Consider the following 20,686-nt stretch of genomic DNA (forward strand, 5'->3'; position numbering starts at 1 on the left):
GGCATTTGGAACCTAAATTTAGAGACCTCTTAATAACTTGTGTCCAAATGTAAAAAATCCACACGCCATTTCCAAGGCAAGGGTTGTCAGGCTGTACACAGTAAGATCCCAATATATGGTATATATAAGAAAGCACATTAGAATCACTCACAGCTTAAAAGTAAGAAAGGAAAATATACGCTAGGCTAAGACGAAGTAAAAATGAAGTTGCTTATAGCAGTATCACAAAAAGTTGCTTTCAGAAGATACTGAGGAAAGGGTTAATTTATTGTTAGGACATTCAAGCATAAGCTTGTACCTAATCAACAGCTTTGAAATGCCTGAGGCCAACTCTTAGGACTGGAGGAGAAAGAGTCAGATATTTAATGGTCATTGGAAATTTCTCTACCCTCTTAGTAATTAATTTAACAGGTATACACAGGTATAAAAAATCTGTAGGAACATAATAGCCTTGAAGATTATCTTTGAAGCCAGTTGCACTGACAGCTATGGAAGATATCATTCAATAGTAGAATGTAAAATATATTCATGGGCATGTGGGAAATTTATCAAAATAGGTCAAACAAATCTTAGTATATTTCTTTTAATTCCATTCACTTGTTCTCTAGCCACAGTACAGTTAAATTAGAAAGAAATAACAAATATTTCTTAGAAATTGCTCAATTTTCAGTAATAATAATATGTCCTAAATAGCTTTTAAATTAAAGAATTGATTAAAAGAGAAATTAAAAATTGTTCCAATACTGGAAGAAAACATTTATAATAATGAAGTGTCTTAAGAGTTTTTCACTGTGATCCAAAATCTAGAATTGTTTTGAAAAGCTGATACATTTGGGTAAATGAAAATAAGAGTTTTCATGTCAGAAATAAGCAAAAAGTAGGGTCAAAAGTCAAATGAATTATGAGAAAATATGTGTAGCTTACATTATGGCCATATGGCTAACCTGTGTTGACATTCTTATACATGTTATGCCATGGGTAAAATCTAAGGACATGCCTCAACTAGATGATGGGACAGACTTAGACTTCCTAGGGGAGGCCTTACCCTCTCTGTGGAGCAGATGGGAGGAGGGAAGAGTGGAGGGAGTGCGAGGAAAGGAGGGAGGGGAAACTGGGATTGGAATGTAAAAAATAAATTAATAAAAAAATAGATACAGAAAAAACCTAAGGACATTATTTAAAGTAAACTAAGTTACTCAGAAAGAACAAATATTTATGATTCTACTTATAAGAGGTGAGTAGAGTAATTGGATTCATAGAAAGTGGATTGATAGGTGCTGGGGCTTTAGGAGTAGCACAGAGATGGTGTTTAATAGGGGCAGAATTCAGTTTTATAACATAAGGTGATTAGTGGTGATGACCACACAACACAGTACATCTGTTTAATGCTGTGTAGGTAGGCCTGCTTAAGTCAACAGATTTTATGTTGTGTGTATTTACCTCACTTTAAAAAATGTCTGAAAAACTAAATGCCAAAGGATGCAGTGAAGTCAAGAGTTTCAACTGAAAAAATAAGCACAGAATAGAATGAAATGTAAACATTCCTAAACATTTGCAGCATCTCTGTGTGTGGAGAGTAAGAGGAACACCACTAGTTGTATTTGCAGGAGCATCTCTCCTGAGGAGGCTCAGGAAGTGCTGTGTTCTGAGATTGCTGACTGTGCCTTTCATTGTGAGCTCCATAGAGCATAGAGAGGCCTGCCCCTAGGGGAATGTGGGTGCTCTTCAGCAGCCACCAACAGCTCTCCCTCACTTTACACCTCACTTATCATTCAGAGTCCTTACTTTTTCTGATTGTATCTTTTCCTCCTGGTGTTGTTTGTTTGTTTGTTTGTTTTTGGCAAGAGGGCATTGGGGGGGGAGTGGTCTTCTGATTGTTTATTATGTCCAGAAGGATTATCAAAGTTCCATTATTCCTATAAGGCCATCAGGCAACATTCTCAAAATCCGAAGTCAGAATTTGCCTTGTCTGCACCCAATTTCCCTAGCAGATCACATCTCTTGCTATTCCTGCATTGGACCAGGTTTGCCTCATGGCAGTTGATCTCAATCTGTGTCCACTATCTCATTAGCTTTTCAAGGGCAGAGGCTGGCTTTAGGTGTCACTATGAGGCTTTGACATGGTGCATACCAGCAATGACCTTCTTGTGGGTTTGATGAACTTGCTTTCTGGCTGAGATAAAGTGGTCAGAAGAGAGTGGAGGAGCAGGCTTAGCTCAGTGTTTGCCTTTGTGGTGCCATTTTGGTTTTGGTTTGAATGCAGTATGTCTCTCATGGCTCATGTGTTTGGAGATGTGTCCCCAATTGGTTGTTCTCTTTTGGGAGGTTGTAGTACCTTTGAAACCCGAGGCCTGCTTGTTAGACGTAGAGCCACTGGGCTGTTGGGCCAGAATGTGTGGGGTATAGCCTGCCCAGCTACAGCCCTCGTCTCTCTGTGTCTTTGCTGCCTGTTCCATGTTACCAGGTCCCTCATGCTCTTGCTACCACACCTTCCCCTCTGTCATAGGTTGTTCCCATTCATACCATGAGCCCCAATTAGTCTTTATCCTTTAAGTTACTTCTTAGCAGGTATATATCCACAGTAACAAGAAAAGTAACTAGTGCAGTCCTCCCTAAAGGTCATGATAGTGCTGTTGTTTGGAAACTTTTTATATTGAGAGAAGCTTGGCAAACAGTCTTCATCTTTCTTCTCAGTCTTGATAGAGATGATATTATGGACACTGAGTCATCCCTTTTTAAATAGTTATCCCACAGGGTACCTAAATTCAGGGTTGTGTGTAGTATTTGGATCAAACTTAAACATACATCCATATGTTTTGCTTCCTTTGGGTTTGGTTGTTTTAGAAAGGGTCTGACCTGGAACTTCCAGAGATCCACCTGCCCCTGCCTCCAGAATGCTGGGAATAAAGGCATGCATGCCTACACCAGACCTCTCTCATATACTTTTAATTACTTCTAGATAACTAGTTCTGTATCATTGCTGTTCGATAGCTGTTCTGTTGTGTTAGTTTTGAAATTAGAACAAGAAAGAAAAGTCTAACATGTTCAGTACAGACATACCAATTCTAGGGCCATCTATATAGGTGAGACAAGTTGAATAAAACTAGAGTTATACATAGGACTGCTACAGGACTGAAGATAGACAGTAGCAGGCGGTAGCAGAGTGTGCTCACACATCTCATTTACCTGGACTCGCCATAATATACACAGTATGGGAAATTCAAGTTTCACTTTGTGGAACTTCCTAGTTTTTTTCTTGAAGATTCTTTTTTTGTTTGTTTGTTTGTTTGTTTGTTTGTTTGTTTGTTTTTTGAGACAGGGTTTCTCTGTGTAGCTTTGGAGCCTATCCTGGCACTCGCTCTGGAGACCAGGCTGGCCTCGAACTTACAGAGATCCGCCTGCCTCTGCCTCCCAAGTGCTGGGATTAAAGCCATGTGCCACCAACACCTGGCTCTTGAAGATTCTTGATCTGCTGGGCTGAATGCACATCTAGAGAGCCCAAAAATGTTAGCTTTCTGTGTTATGGGGCACATTCACATTTGGAAGCTAGGTTTCCTGTTTCCCAGTTTAGAGACTGAATTAGGAATTGGAACACATAAACTCTGAGGTTGCTGTGGTATTGGGTGCATTATGCATTTTGATGCCCCTGGTGACTCTAGCAGAGTCATGCGAATTATGAGTGAGTCTGTGCCACCCTCCTACAGCGTGAGGCAATCTGGCTGCACAGTGTTGTGTAGAAGCGGTTCTGACCTTGCTCCAGGTGCTAACGTCACCTTTCATTTAAGAAGCCTTCCCTTGGCAAGCTGGAGTTAAAAGTGTGCTAATACTTGTTATCCTTCACCAACATTATCCCATGCACTCCTGCTGTGCATTTTCTGCCTTAGTTTCTCGAGTAAGCCACAGCACACCCAACCTTCATTAGCTCTGTCATCAGAGCTCCCCTGTCCATTACACAGGCCAGCCTGGAACTGCAGCATTTGATATTCGTTCCCTCAAAGTGTATGTTTTTCAAACTACACAATTCTAATGAAAAAGAGACCAAAAATGAAAAGTGATCTACAAATTTCTCTCCGCCATCCCAGTCTTTATTACTTGCTAAAGAACTGTAGAGTGATTGTTGTGATGTGTATTTTTATATACTTAATACCAAAAGACTGTCACTCACATTACAGAATTGAAGAAAAACTATGAGATTGGGTGTTCTTTCATACTTTATTAGAAACAGATAAATTGGTATAGAAAATAATAGGAAAACGAACTTAAATTTCTAAAGTTAAATTGTATAGAATTTTATTCCCTGTTCAGTTTTATAAGACTGCTTTAACTGTTACCTGCTTTAACTCCCATCTGTCCCTGAGAGTCTGACATAAATGGGAAATATACCAAATGGTAAACACATGTGAATAATTTTTGACACTTTTTTGAAGGAAGCCTTAAGAAGAGGTTTTTGTTTTGTTGTTAATTTTTTGAGACAGGGTCTTGTTTTTACCCTATCTAGCTGTATTTTGCTGTATAGTCCAGGCCCTACCACAGACTTTTGGAGATCATTACCTGTGCTTTCTGATGGCTGGAATTCAGTTCACCACTGTGCCACTAAACTGAGAGTTTAAAGAGTTTTAAAGCAGTGAAGTGCTTTGTGCTCAGGGGAAATCAGGACTTGCTGAAGGGGAGCTTGTTTGCACTTTTCACTGGGTGTGTCTGTAGGGTGTGTTTTGCAGGCCCAGCTGTGTTTTGACCATCCACAAAACACAGCCCTGCTCCTTCTCTTGAGTCACTGTGTGCTCTACCTGCTAAAGGTGCTCTGTATGATAGCTCAGCTTAGTGGCTGGCATGGCCTTGCTGGTGCTTTCATGTTTGTGGACTCACGGTGCCTGTGGAAGGTAGAAAGTTCCTCTTTATTTTTCAGTTATTAATGTATTGAGTAAGTTTATGTTCCTCTTCTGTATGTGGAAGGCAAAGGTTAACCCTGTAGTTGCTTAGGTTGTGGTCCTTAGGGAGTCATTTTATAAAATGATAAATGTGCAGATTAGAAAGTGTCTATTTGTGTATTCCATTACTGAAACTCTTAGACCAACATAAAATTGAAGGGTATTCCATATTGGCCCTGTTTTGTAAGAACACCAAAGAGCATCAGGATTTATCTCTCTAGTAGTGTTTATCACAACTATATTCTCTAAGGGATTCAGAAGTTGTCGTTGTAGTTCAGCCATGATGTCAAATAAATAGTAATGTAGTCCATGAAGACGACCTGTGTTCTCTGTAAGTTAATTCTTTTGTTCTATTAAACCATAAAAATAATGGGAAAACCTAATTTTCCTTAGATAACCGTTATCCGTTTTCCTTGAAGAGCGATTTTAGTTCTGAACTGGAGAAAAAGGCAAAGTATTCTTGGCAGTCCATGGAAGACAGGGTTGGAAAACATGAAGCAGATTACTCCAAAGTCTGTGCTTTGAAGACTAGTGATGATGTCGGAGGGCCCATGCAAGAGCTCAGTAAACATTTTGTCACCATTATTTTATTGAAGTAAAGTGATTAAAGCATAAGCATGCTTATAGTTCTGTTACCCTTAAATAAATGAGTATAATTCTTTGACTCTTTCCCCCCTGCCCCCAGCAGACATGACATTTATTTATATTGAGTTGAAATAAGCCTCGGCTTTTCCACATAAAGTGGTCTTAGCTGGTCTAGGGATGTTGATCTGTGGTAGAGCAATTGTCTGCATATGGGAAGCCTTGTGTTGGATTCCTGTATTTATGAGTGGTATAACCAAAGCATACCTCAATTAAACTGTTCTGTTTTTAGAAGAGTTTTTTCTTAAGCATCAGTGCCACCCACCCACACCCACACACACACAAGGATACATGTATTTTTTAAAACATACCAATGTTTTAGACTTGCTGACCTGATAGCCTTCACAGTCACGAAACCCAAAACCCAGGGCACGGCTAGAGTTGGATGCTGTCTTCTGTGGGCACTAGAGAGGAATGCAGGGATCACACAGTTGTAAGACACAAGCCTGAACTCAGCTGCAGGAAAGCAGTAGGTTTCATAATTACGGTTTTGTTGTTAAATGCATACAAGGCACCCATAGGACAAGCAAAACCTTTTACTTTGTAAATGTTGGCAGTATTGGAAATATTCTGAATTAGCATTAAGAGTTTAAGTTCTGTGCTTTAACTGCAAATCAGAAAATGGTGTACCAAATATATTTGCTAGCTAGCAAGATGGCTGGAAAAGGTATTTGAAGATGGCCTGATATCATAGAAAAAGACATATCCATAGCTCCAAACTCTGTTTTCTCCTCACATTTGATTGTTTGTTATTTTGGAATGTATCTGGATAGCAAATTATCAAGTTAACATAAAGATCCTGTGTAAGTTTTAAGGAGTAATCCTAACAGTGGAGATGATGTGAGATATTTTGCCCGGTGCAGACGTTGAGGTCATCTATTGCCGTGTATATTATTTTCCCCGAATCCTTGTCAGATGCAGATCTTAGGGCTTTTATGATCCTGTGCTCCAGCAAGACTCCCATGATCATCACAATCACAATATAGACAGTGGCCTTACATTAAGATGAAATCGTCAGCTTGTATATTTTGTCTCTGAATATCAGCATGAAACATGTACACATAAAATTAAACTGTATGTACCACTGCTGTTGTGGTATTGCTGTTTGGGCACATTTGATATTCACATATATAATTAGCAACAAACAGCTTGTATTTTAATTCTGCTAAATGAAAAATAACATATTTTACAGGGGGGATTTAAGAGAAGTGATCTCTTTCTCCCGTGTGTTACTAATAGTTACAAAAGCATTTTTCATTGTTCATGAGTGTATTTATATTTATTAAAGAACAGCCCCTGTTCTTGACAAAAATTAGGGAAAGGAAATTCTGTCATGTTTTTGAAACATAGTTTATTCGTGATTATGTGTGTGCTAATATTAGTTTTTTTAACTTTCCAGAAAAGTGAAGGATTGGGAGTGATGCTTACACCATGTATTTAAAAAATATTTTAGCCTATTCTCTAAAAATAATCAGCATATCATGAGTGTACCTATGAAAATTTAAAATTATGTATTATAAATGCAAGCATTAACAATAAGTGTGTATGTATGGGTCAATCAAATTGTAGTTTCAGGTTTTTATATTCCCCCTTGAGACTTGTATTTGTAATGAGTCGGGTACTGAAGATGGGCATGTTTCTTTTCTAACACTGTAGATACCTGGAATGTGAATAGAACATTGCTAATTTTCCAGTTTTGTTTTGTTTTGTTTTTTCTCCCTGAACAGGAAGACAGTGATCCTCCCATTCATGAAAGTCTCAGTATAGAAAACACATTGTGGGCAAGCACCATTGTTGCATCAGGTAAGGGAGAAGTTTCCCTGCATGAATCTCACAGACAAAGGATGTTAGTGCTGGCCAGGTATTCTAAAGCAGCTTTCCTAAACTGCCCTGTGGTATTTAGGGACTGCCTGTTGAGAAGCCAGGAGATAGTCTTGAGAGTGTGTGGGGAGGGCTGGGCTACTATTCCCCGACTGCAGAACAAGGCCAGAAACATGAGAGTGTTGACAGAGCCATTGTGGTGGAGCCAGGGCCATTTTTCTATTTGACATGTGTCACTTGATGCACACCAGTGTGCTTGGATGAGGGTGTCATAGGAGGGCTGGGAAACTGGTAGCAAGTTTTGATGGTTCTTATCCACTTTTTGTCCAGCTGACAAAACCTAGAAGAGACTAGCTGGGGTAATGTAGGAGAGTAAAAGGTTAGATGAAGCCATAAGCCCGAAGAGAGCGAAGTAGCCAGGGCTGTGAAACCAGGGAAGATCTGAATGCCGTCTGAGGGAAACTGAAGATGGTGGATGGTGGAACACTGCTAGCAGCTAAAGAGGAAGTCACTTGAGTTGGCAGTTTTGGAAGTAGATTGCTATGAGGTGGGCTGGAAATGCAGAGTGTTAGCACGTGGTCAGAAGCAGGTTGTCATCAATGATGACTTTAGGAGGGAATCCCAGGAGGGAATTGATCTTAAGGAAGGGGCCAGGCATGAACTTGGTGTCAGGGAGCACAAGGAAAGGGGCGTGGAGGGACTGGGGACACTGAAGAGCTCTCCGCAGTGTTGAGTGTGTGACAGTGCCCTCTCCATACTGCTAGAATGAAGTGCTAATGGAAAGCTTTGTTGGGTAGGAAAGGCTTTAAAAAACGGTCGAGGTAATTCTCTCTATACTGAGTACCAGGTAGTTCTCCCTATACTGAGTACCAGGTAATTTTCTCTATACTGAGTACCAGGTAATTAATCCTCCCTATACTGAGTACCAGGTAATTCTCCCTATACTGAGTACCAGGTAATTAATCCTCCCTATACTGAGTACCAGGTAATTCTCCCTATACTGAGTACCAGGTAATTAATCCTCCCTATACTGAGTACCAGGTAGTTCTCCCTATACTGAGTACCAGGTAATTAATCCTCCCTATACTGAGTACCAGATAATTCTCCCTATACTGAGTACCAGGTAATTCTCCCTATACTGAGTACCAGGTAATTCTCTCTATACTGAATACCAGGTAATTAATCCTCCCTATACTGAGTACCAGGTAATTAATCCTCCCTATACTGAGTACCAGGTAATTCTCCCTATACTGAGTACCAGGTAATTCTCTCTATACTGAATACCAGGTAATTAATCCTCCCTATACTGAGTACCAGGTAATTCTCTTTATACTGAATACCAGGTAATTAATCCTCCCTATACTGAGTACCAGGTAATTCTCCCTATACTGAGTACCAGATAATTCTCCCTATACTGAGTACCAGGTAATTCTCCCTATACTGAGTACCAGGTAATTCTCTCTATACTGAATACCAGGTAATTAATCCTCCCTATACTGAGTACCAGGTAATTCTTTCTATACTGAATACCAGGTAATTAATCCTCCCTATACTGAGTACCAGGTAGTTCTCCCTATACTGAGTACCAGGTAATTCTCCCTATACTGAGTACCAGATAATTCGCCCTATACTGAGAACCACAAGAAGTACAAAGCCCCCAAAAAGTGTGTGAACCAAGGACCTTACAGACATGGTCTAGGGAAGACCTCTGCAGAAGAGATATTTAAAACAGATTAAAGAAATACATAGGCAGGTCTGCTGGGTGACAGGACTCTTGTGGGAGTATTCCTGCCAAAAGACAGCTGGCAGAAGGCCTAGTACTGGGAGTCCACAGTGCCCTGAAGAAGGCTAAGTGTGCCTGGCCCCAGATATGTGTGTGTTTTGAGGGAGGGAGATATCATCCAGGAAGGCAGGTCTGTGATCCTTTGTTTAAATTTACACTGCAGCCCTAGAGAACTACAGATCATAATATTTCATATTTTACAAACAAACATGGAGGTGAATTGTGAGAATCTTGAAAGTGTTCATCTCTGTGACATCTTTGATATTTTGATATCCACATATGCTTGTAAACTTGTACATAGAGAAGCAAAGCTGTTTCTCCATGAAGAGAATGCCTGGGAATGCCAGGTCCTCAGCTCTGGAGACCATAGGTTCAGGGTCTTTGAAGTCACCGTAGAGTGGTTCATGGCATCTTTGGAAGCCCTCCCTCTCCCTCCCCCCCCCAGACTTTCCTGACCCTGCAGACTGATGAGCCCTGACCCCGTTGAGTGACTTGATGCCACTCTTGGTTGTATTTCTCTGATGAAGAATGCACCAGAATGCCCCACTGTGCCATAGCTGTACAGCATTCCCACCAGGGTTTGAGCACAGGCGTGGTCTCTGAGCTCACTATCAGTTTATAGGAGAGCATCTGCAATATGGGACATATATGTGCTCATTTGGCCAGAATTTAAAATTTTCTGCCATTAATCATACTATTTATAGTGTTGAATTACGAATCATTAAGGGATTAAAAGATTATCTCTTTAAGTACTTCATGCTTTGTTCTTTGTTTCTGTTTTAAATATGTATTACACTGTTGACACCAAATCCCAGTACTATTGATTTGTGGCCTTTCTCCTCGGAGACAGTGGCAACTTGAGCTTACGTCTTCTGAGACGTCCCATGGAATTTCCTGGGCATAGTTTCTCTGTTTGACTTTGGTTTTCAGAATGACCTTGGCATGCAGTAGCTATGTGAAATCTTTTGCATGAGACACACTAATGTATCATCACAATGTCTGTCACCTCTCAGCCCTTTGTATTTGCTGTCTCCTGTAGTACTGGGTGTGATGGAAGTTGACGTCTCAGAGGATGTTCAGAGCAGTGGTTCTCATCCTTCCCACATTGCTTTAGAATCACAAGTTTAGAATTCTTTTCAAGTGGATTCAGGGTGGCACCTTTTAAAAATTAGATTATAATTACATAACCCCCCTTCTTTCCTCTAGACCCTTGAATGTATCCTCCTTCCCCTTTCAAAGTCATTTCCTCTCTTTCTTTTAATTTTTTAAATTCTTTAATTACTACTCATATTTACATATCCATCTCCCCCCATTCCCTCGCCCTCTCATCCTCCCCCCCAACCCCCCCAACCCATCTCCCAACTCCTCCTCAGGGATAGTGAGGCCCTCCACCAGGGACCTTCAAAGTCTGTCATATCACTTGGGGGAGGGCCTGAGCCCTCCTTGTTGTATCTGAGCTGCAACAGTATCCCTCCATAGGGAATGGGCTCCCAAAGTCCATTTGTGCTCTAGGAATAAAGACTGGCTCCACTGTTAGAGGTCCCATAGACTGCCCTGGCCTCCTAGCTGGCACCCACATTTGGAGAGCTTGGTTTGGTCCAATGCTGTTTCCCCAGCTTTATGACTAGGGTCTCCATGCTCTCACTAGGTCAGGTCCACTGTTTCTGCAGGTTTCTCCAGCCCCATCTTGGCTCCTTTGCTCATCCCTCCTCCCTCTCCACGTATATTTATGCATGTATGTGTATGTATATATGTTTATATACATATAATATATATATTCCTAAATATAAATACAACCTGCTTAGTTTATATAGTATTACTTGTATGTATATGTTTTTGTGTTTGACCATTTGGTGTTAGATAACTAGTTGGTGTACTCTTTCCTGGGGCTGACTTATTTTTTCTACTCTTACCATTGCTTAATTTCCTTAACACTTTAGGGTTTAGACCTTGCAGACATTCTCACTTGCATGTTTGTTGTTGGTGTTATCCTTGTTTAGCTCATAGTTAGGTAGCCATGTTGGCTAGACTTCACTGCCCGCCCCCCACTTGGTTTTTTAAAGCTGTGCTTTATCTTTCCTGTGTTTCATGGCCTAGCACATAATAGTCAAGTATTGTGCAACTGTGCTACCTTTCTAGGCCCAGAGTAGCTCTTAGAATGAAGTTATTTCAGACCTTCCCTGTCATAGAGTTAAAAATATGGGACTAGCCACTCAAGTTACACAGAAAAATAATGTGTCAGGGGATCAAAGAGAGAGCACTCTTTGCTGCCCTGTGCATCAGCTTCCCTGTTGACTAAGAGAACACTATTCCTTTAAATCAGTGACTCTCAACCTTCCTAATGCTGTGACCTGTTAATACAGTTTCTCATGTTATGGTGAACCCCAACCATAAAACTATTTTGTTGCTACTTCATAACTGTAATTTTGCTACTGTTGTGAATCGTAATACAAATATCTGTGTTTTCTGATGCTCTTGGGTGACCCTTGTGAAAGGATTGTTTGACCCCCAAATGGGGTTGCAACCCACAGGTGGAGAACCACTGCTTTAAAAGACAGGTCCTTACATGGAATTGCTCTAAACTTAAAAGCAAGCCTGCTAAAGCAGTGTATTAGAATGTGTATGCACAGATTGGATTGTTCAGGATCTGTGCCTCTAGAGCATGGTGTAGCATATATGCAAATGGGGCTTCCAGGATTGGTTGAAATATTATGGAAAATGCATAAACTGAAAATAAACATTTGGAAACATAGGCATTTGGTATAGTTTGATAATACTAAAAAAAAAAAAAAAGGAAAGAAAAAAATGAAGACATATTTACTTTTGCTTGGCTTTTAATTTATTTTCCTGGTAACTCATTTTTATTATGTATGTAGCGTCATCACAGCAAATTTTCAAAGTCTGTCTGTTTTCTGTGTGTGGTTTGATATATTCCAATTCTAGCCAGGCCTAGGTCGTTAAGAATTAGTATTTGAGTGGAAAGAGACCACGTCAGCTGGGAAGTCACTCCAGTGTCAACCACAAAAGGCTGTGGTTGAAGGTGTTGACAGCTCAGTAATGCTTGAGTGTAGCAGGCTTTTTCTTGGGGCCACCAACCAGCTCCCAGATCATGACACAGAGACTTATTGTTAATTATAAATGTTCAGCCTTATCTTACGCTTGTCCCACTAGTTCTTATAACTTAAGTTAACCTGTTTCTCTTCATCTGCATTTTGCCTCTGAGCTTTTTACTTTCCTTTCATTCTGTATGTCCTACTCTGTGTTTGTCTGTCTGTCTGCTGCCTGGCTGGCTGGCCCTGGGTCATCTCCCTCTCTTTCTTCCTTGCTCTGCTCTGCTCTGCTCTGCTCTGCTCTGCTCTGCTCTGCTCTTCACTCTTCGCTCTACACTCTACGCTCTTCACTCTCCCTTCCTCCCTCCTAGGTTCCTCCTTCTACTTATTCTCTCTGCCTTAGCTATTCTTCTAATGTCTAGCTATTGACTGTTGAGCTTGTTATTAGACCAACCAGGTGCCTTAGGCAGGTAAACAACACGTCTTTATATCATTCAACAACATAAGTAAATGTAACATATCTTTATATAGTTAAAGTAATATTCTGCAACATAAACAAATATAACAAACATATTTAACAAAGTAATATTCCACAGCATTTCCCCCTTTTGTCTAAATAAAAAGCATTTTAACTTTAACACAGTAAAACTATATACAATAAGAACAATTATCAAGTAAGAATTACATTTACAATATTCAGTCCATTTTCATTTGACAAATTCAGAGAAATTTATTTATTATTTATTATTTATTATTTATTCTATTGTGGTGAGTCCAGAGTTTTGTGCCTAATTTACCTTCTATCATAACTAAGGAAAGCTGTAACTATAACTATCTAGTCTTCAACTCCATCAAAGACCCTAAAAGTATATAATATTACCTGAGTAAACAGGAAATGCAATGCAAGCCACTTCCAAATGTATAGAAATGATAGAGACATATGAATGCCTGAACAGTCACCCAATATTGCTCTGCAATGTTGGGGCATCCATCTTCCACCAACAGGCCTAGAGTATTTGGCAGACTTTTCTATGGAGCAGGGACTTTTAAGAACTGACCCACCTTGTTTTGGCAAAATTCAGTAGTCTGTTTCTTTTTTGTCCTGTTTGTCTAGTTTATACAGCATAGTATCAGCAGTCGAAGCAATGGCAGTTTCTTACCCAAATGGCTGGCTTTGTTACATTGGAAGCAAATTCCATAAGGAGACTCTTTGATGCCCATAATCCTTTTATGAAGTAAATTGGTTCTGCCAGGAGCAGACATGTCTCAAGTCTCACTGTCTTGTAGTTTTTCTTGCTTTATTTCTTTATGTCTGTAGCCAAGATTTTCAGGAAGTCTCCCCAATCAAACCTTTATTAACCTTGAAGGAACCCACAGTCTTTCCTTTCCTGTGGAAACAAAAGCATAACCTCTACCCCAATGCAATACATTTTCTGCCTTCCATTTTAAAGTTAAGACATCCATAATAGCTATTCTCTCAGCTTAGATACACAGGGAAGGACCTAGGCCCTCCCCCAAATGATGTGACAGACTATGGTGATCCTCCATGGAAGGCCTCACTCTCCCTGAGGAGTGGATGGGAGTGGGTTGGGGAGGTCAGTGGGGGAAATGGGAGGATGGGAGGGAGAGGGAACTGGGATTAGTATGTAAAATAAGATTGTTTCCAAATAAGAAAAAAAATCTCAAAAGAAGAAGAAGAAGAAGAAGAAGAAGAAGAAGAAGAAGAAGAAGAAGAAGAAGAAGAAGAAGAAGAAGAAGAAAAGACATCCCTAATCTATCTAGGCTGGTTTCATTCAGCAGTCCCTTTTACAATCTATTGTCTCTTAGCACCTGTAATTTGCTCATCAGCATTCAAAAAAATTCAAAGGCAACAGATCACCATACAGGATCCAGACTCTATGTATTTCCCCTCTTTACATGGCTTATTCTTTTTATATTACTTTACTCTTTCTTTAAAGACTTTATTATTTATTAACTAGTTTTTTCAAAGACTGTCTATATCCATTTCCTTTTGTTTCTTAAGCTTATGTGTACTTTTAAAAACACTGTAGCCTGTTTCAAGACCCATGACGCCGCCCCCCCCCCCCATCTTGTCTTTACTGCATGTCTCTAACCTTTTCTGACCCTGTGAACTCAACCTTAAACTGCTAAGCAGCTTTATGCTGGTGGCTGCTTTGCCCTGCTGGGTTCCTGAAAGCTGAGCTTTTTGCCCTGCTAGCCTGGCCAAAAAGCTGCCTTCAAGTGGGATCCTAGTCTACAACCCCAGCTCTAGGAAGCTGATGCCCCTCACTGTGGCACATGTTTTTTACCTAGCTTTCTGTTTCTACTTAATGTGCTGGTTACTTAAGTGTTCCCTTTGTTGCAGAGCTTCTTAAAGGAGCCATATCCTTTTTTTTTTTTTTTTTTCCTCTTTTCAACCTTCTTAGGTCTCACACTGGAATGACAAATATGATAGGCTTTCTTTTGGGCCATTATCCAGCTCCCAAATTATGGCACAGAGACTTACTGTTAATTATGAATGCTTGGCCTTATCTTAGCCTTGTTCCACTAGCTCTTATCACTTATTTACCTGTTCTCTTCATCTACGTTTTGCCTTTGGGCTTTTAACCTTTCTTTCTGTATGTCCTTCTGTGTGTCTGTCTAGCTGGAGGTTCTGGGCATCTTCCCTTTCTCCCTTATTCTCTTTTCTCTCTCAAGCCTAGATTCCTCCCCCTACTTACTCTCTCTGGCTGCTAGCCCCACCTATCCCTCTACTGTTTAGCCATTGGCCATTCAACTTTTTATTAGATCAACCTGGTGCCTTAGGCAAGCAACACATGTTTACATCATTAAACAAATGCAGCATAAACAAATATAACACACCTTTATATAGTTAAATTAATATTCCACAACATTTGAGGACATGAGAAGTAGGCAAGAATTGGTTGCAACCTAAGATCCAGTACATAGGTAGACTCTCGTGCAAAACGCTTATATCTGGCAGTATGTTGTGTGAGGAAGTGAACATGAGAACTCCGTCCAGAGCATGCTGTCAGTGTACTCTGATCTAGGTATAGGTCTCCTGTGTGTTCCTATAAGCTTAGCCATGGAGACTCTGTTCCTGTTCTTTGTCTCTGGCCACAAGGAGTCTGCACATTGGTGGGGTTCTTATTTGTCTATTGTTGAGTCCCTGACCTTGGCCTAGTGTTAACTTCTTCAGGGTCTGCCTGTCGTTTGCACCAGACTCTGTGCACCTGGTGCTTGAATAACACGTGGTTATATTCTTTGTGCTACCTGTTTTCCTATCTCTTGGGCCTGGTTGTGCAGCTTCCTTATCAGTGAGCATCTGTAAAGTCTGCTAGTCCAGTCCTGGCTGGTGGCTGTGGTCCTCATGGCTTGTCTTTATATTATTTCCCAGGTTCTAGGATTGTCACCAGTGTTTGGCTGACACACAGAGAATACATACTAATTCTTATTTCTGTATGGGTTTTTGTTTTGTTTTGAGTATGCATCCCACTATCTGTTAAAGCCACTAATCAGTTTGTTAAAAGGTCCCAGCCTGTTTTGAATCTATATGTAATTTTCTCCAGATCACCTAAATGATTATCAATGTATAGAGCATTGTTTGATGAGTAAATACCACATGCTGTCACCTCTGGATAAAAAGGTAGAAGCTGAAATTTTTGTAAGAGTCTGATCATTTAAAATTAAGAAGGGTAGTCAGTTTGATTTGCCTGATTGCATTTTTGTGGTCATATTTGTTAAATACTTATATGAAGAATACATTTCTCCTTAAGCTTGATTCTGTTAACATTTCCAGGTTTTCATTGAAAAGTTATTTGCTTTAAAATATAACTCAACTATTAATTTCAAATTGGTATTTTATGAAATTTAGATATGGCGGCCATAATATAGCTAAACATCAGTAACTGTTCTCAAGTGAAAGTGTAACGAATCTGAAGTTTGAAGTTGTACAGATGGACCACACAGTGATCTTCACACTCACCAAGAGGCCAGCCAGTGTAGGGCCTGGGTTTCTCTAGTCCGTGGTCAGTGTGTCATGCTTATACTAACCCTGCTTGTGACAGTTAGCATCTGAATATTTACAGTGGTTTTTAAATGACTTTAGTGAAATCAAAAATGTAGATTTTGACCAGATGAGTATAATAATTGATTTTCAGGGCTAAGTGCTCGTAAGTCTTAAAATATATTCCTGCTTCAAACCGAACTAAAATTTTGGCTCACTTCTAGATATTGTATTCCTAAAATTTTGGCTCACTTCTAGACATTGTATTCCGTTGCCTTTAGGGATTTGTTACATGGTACCTACCTGTTAGGAATTTCTTTGTGGCTGTGGGTTAACATGCAAGCATACTTTTGAATTTACTGAAGTTTGTGAATTTGGAGCCAGAATGATAGCTTAATTTTTCACCGAAAAATAATGAAATTCTTGTACTTATACCCTCCACCCCAAAATCTGAACACATTGGGCATCTGTCCTATTTTGTCTTTTGTTTATCTGCTGCAGTACAGGAATATATCGTATCTTGTCCTCTCATGGCTCATGTCAAGACTGGCGTCTTCCCATGCTTCTTTCTATGGGGTGCACCTAGCCTACACCATTCTATAAATGCATATTCTTTGTCCAAGAGAGCCAAGAGTCCCGTATAGCACTGGACTAATTCAAACAATCCTAAGTAATTAAAAACCACAAGGCTCAGAACAACAATGCACTTAAGCTAATTACACTGAGTAGTCATTTTTAGCAACCATCAAATGAGAAAATACAGTGAGAGCCTTTAGCAAATGTTAATAGATGACATAACTCTAACATCAGGAATTGTGTTATGTATGCCATGTTTCCTGGTAGTCTTGCATTTCTTTGTTTAACTTGAGTACTGTAAATTACACCAGCCCAGAATCTACATTCTTCAGAATCTGCACTAGTTTTTGGGACAGGGGTTTTAAGCTTGGTGGATCATTCTGTTGGCTTCTCTGACACTTACTTGTTCTGCTGATGTTACGTTGCATTGTTGGTGGGATTGTGATTACTCACCATTAATGGCAATTTTACATTTTGAAGAAATTAAATTGGAAAATAGGAAGAAAATCTTGATCAGTTTATAATTAACACTTAACCTTATTTCTTCAATATTGAAACAGTTCTGTGGTATAAACTTTTATGTGTGAAAGTTTCTGGTATTCAAGTATTAATATCCTGTTCACTAAATGCAGTCATCTTGTATAGGAAGTGTAAGTTGATTATAATACGGAGGCAACCCTTGTGCCGCTGGGTGAGCTCCATGAGTCTTGTTAGCCAGTCACACCTTCCCAGAACTTGGCTTCACTGTGGTGCTAGCCAGGACTACAGACAGGCTCAGCAGCCTCTGCTGCACACTTCTGCTGAGGACCATGTGGGGCTGCCCTCCTCGCTGCTGAAGCAGAAGCTGTAGTTCCATCACATGCCACATGTTGTTGGTAGTGCTCAGATGGAGCCAAACAGTAGTGCATATTTACCTGATGGCTCCCAACTCAGAGTTTGCTAAGTTTCACATGCTAATCTACATCTAGAGTTATGTGTATTGGGAGTGTTGTTGTTCTTGTTGAGGTAGGTTCTTGTTGTGTATTCCACGATGGACTTAAACTTACTAGCTTCCTTCCTCTGCCTCTGAAGCAAAACAGTTTTTATATAATTTTAAAGAGTTAATGTAGTGAGGATTGTTAATTTCAGTCATTTATTTGTATATGTATATAATGTCTTTCTACTTTCTATTTCAGTATTAATAGTTTTAAATTTTAAAGACAAAATTGGGACTATAAACGGTACAGGTATACTGTAGAGACTCCATGGGTTTAGTCTCTACAGTCTGTCTATGAATGCTCTCAGCCGTTTCACATACAGATTATAATACAGATTAACTACAGGTATACTGTAGAGACTCCATGGGTTCAGTCTTTACAGTCTGTCTATGAATGCTCTCAGCCGTTTCACATACAGATTAACTACAGCCCTTGAACATACAGATGGTCATTTTCTTAAGTTTAAAAAGTACTACATCTTTTTTACCTATAAATGTAGAAAACCAAACTTTTATAGACATCCAATTAAGAAATGAGTAGCTTCTAAATCTGAAATCAAATATTTTAAAATTATATTTCTGGTGGGTTTTTGTTTGCCTAGCTCATTTTGTGGTGCTAAGGGTGGACCCTAGGGCTAGCACATGACAGCCTTGTGCTCCACTGAGTAGCATCCTGGTCCTCTGGTGTCGTTTGATGACGAGCATCTGAAACAGCAGCACTTCCTGGTCTTACATGCACAGCAACACATTCAAGCGGAAGAGCTGGGTCTCCTGGCCCTGGCCTGGTCTGGAGGTTCAGCTGTGTACTTTTTCAGATAAGACTAGTACCTTGGATGTCATTTTAACGTGAACTTCCTACTGCTTCAGTAGACAGTAAGGAAAAGCCATGTCACTCCCATTGTCAGGAAAAAGAGCATGCATACAGTTTTCAATGTTATGTACAGACAAGTTTGTGTTGCTTAACAAATTGTTTCACTTTTTAAAAGTTAAGGTTAAGTTTTCTTGAACCAACCAAATCAAATAGACTGTTGGATAAATGTGTATAGCTCAAACAGTATAATATATTTTCCATCAAGACAATTAATTAGAAAGTGTTATCTCTGCCTTGAAGTATTACTATAAGGACCACTTTCCTGTTTTTGCAGGTACTGTAATAGGTGTTGTCATTTATACTGGAAAAGAGACTCGAAGTGTAATGAACACATCCAATCCAAAAAATAAGGTAGGCTAGCTTAAGGAGTGACTGCTCTCATGAACTTGCCTTTTCCTTTCAGTAAGAAAGTCTATGTAGTGCTGAATAGCTCGTTTACGTAGCATCATAAATAATATGAAAAATAGACTCAGTTGCTGGTGACTGTAATGAGTCTCTGTTTGTATCCATTCTCATCAAGCATTCTTTGCCTCATTCTGTGCCTTATGTTGGGCAGTTAATTCCTGGTTTCTCATCTTAAGTCTATTTTGTGATTTGTGTTCTTTATGTTGATGGTTTATTTTTTAAAAAAGTCTATTAATCTTTTATATTATATATCTTGATAATACTAGTTGTTATATCCGGGTTTTTTCTTTCATTTCAGAAGCATATTGAAAGCCTAAAGATTCCCTGTAACACTCCTAAAATTATCCCTTGTGCAATCAACATGTGTGTATGAGTTAAATCACAACCAAAGTCAGTGTGAATTCTATGTATTTGCTGTGTGGCTGATTCATTGTTCATAGTGAATTCAGCCTGTTCAGAAGTACAGTTAAATGAGAAACTCTTTCTTACTGTCAGTTTCTGCTTATTTACTTGAAGTATAACACACGAATTTAAATCAAACAGTTCTCACAGGTCCTTGTCTTACTCTGTAGGTTACTAATAGTGAGTTGTTTTTGCTGGAAAATTTTCCACTAAGGAGTAGAAATGAAATATGCCCTTAAAAATATATGTACATGTCTGGTATGATATAATCCATTTCTTTGGCTAAGAAGTACTTTTAAAATAACCCTCCAAAACAATAGGAAAGCAAGGCAAGTGTAGTTCCCTATGTCTGTAAGTCTAACATTTAGGAAGTTGAGGCCATCCTGGGCTGCATCGTGGGTTTCATAACAAAGAGCCTGTCTCAAAAGCCAGTCAAAACAAATAAAACAGGAAAGCATCACCAGCCCCAGTTCATGGCCCATCTCCGCTACAGTGGATTCCCCTATGCTTGCTGATGTCAGTGGGGAATGCTAGAGAGTGTCCCTCAACACTGATCAGTTATGAGTCTCCAAGTGTTTGTGTGCCTCTATTTACTAGATAGATAGATAGATAGATAGATAGATAGATAGCAAGACAGTAGTAATCCAACAGAGATATGAATGATGAAAGTTTGCATATGTGATAGAATCTTGCCAAATGTTCAGTATTAGTTTCACCAGATTAAAATTCAATGATATCAGTTATATGCACATTATATGTATATATATACTACTGTAATAATTAATTACTATGAATTTTAACTGTGATGATAAGAAACTTCTTTTTAGATTTATTTAGCTACTCTCTTTTAGCTATCAAATAGACCTTAGTCAGTATTTGAACAATAGAACTAAAGTTATGTTAAATTTTCTCAGTATTTCAATTCAGTAAGCTGGTTATAGAATGATGCTCATTTATACACATTTTCAAAGAAGCATGGGAATTGTTTCTTCATGACAACAGATAGAATTCTTTAACGCACATACAACTTCAGGAGCTTTTTCTTCATGTTTTCACTTTCATGTTTATTGTGATGTTGAGGATAAATTCAATTTTAAGCAGTAAGTTTAACATCTTACAAATTACCTTTTAATCAGACTTTAAAATTCCCACCTTATTCTTCAGTCAGACTTACATCCTGTTGTTTTTTATTGTCTATGGTTTATCAGCTTTATTCTCTGCACATG

The 20,686-nt window shown here is 39.3% G+C and overlaps 1 protein-coding gene across 8 annotated transcripts in view; it reads left to right on the forward strand.

The window, feature by feature from the left end:
* Positions 1–20,686, forward strand: part of Atp9b (ATPase phospholipid transporting 9B (putative)) — a 189,670-nt gene that overhangs the window by 71,194 nt on the left and 97,790 nt on the right. For 7 of the 8 annotated variants that reach the window (XR_004768406.1, XR_003482992.2, XR_003482993.2 and 4 more), the window contains 2 exons: positions 7,298–7,373; positions 18,928–19,004. The exons of the other annotated variant lie outside the window; for it this stretch is intronic. Coding sequence is in view for 4 of the 7 variants with exons in the window: in XM_035440311.1 (XP_035296202.1) it covers positions 7,298–7,373; positions 18,928–19,004 (153 nt within the window). In the remaining 3 variants the exon portion in view is untranslated. The remainder of the gene's footprint in view (positions 1–7,297; positions 7,374–18,927; positions 19,005–20,686) is intronic. 8 annotated transcript variants of the gene reach the window in all.

Source organism: Cricetulus griseus, chromosome 2 (genome assembly GCF_003668045.3).
Source record: "Cricetulus griseus strain 17A/GY chromosome 2, alternate assembly CriGri-PICRH-1.0, whole genome shotgun sequence".
Taxonomy (NCBI): domain Eukaryota; kingdom Metazoa; phylum Chordata; class Mammalia; order Rodentia; family Cricetidae; genus Cricetulus; species Cricetulus griseus.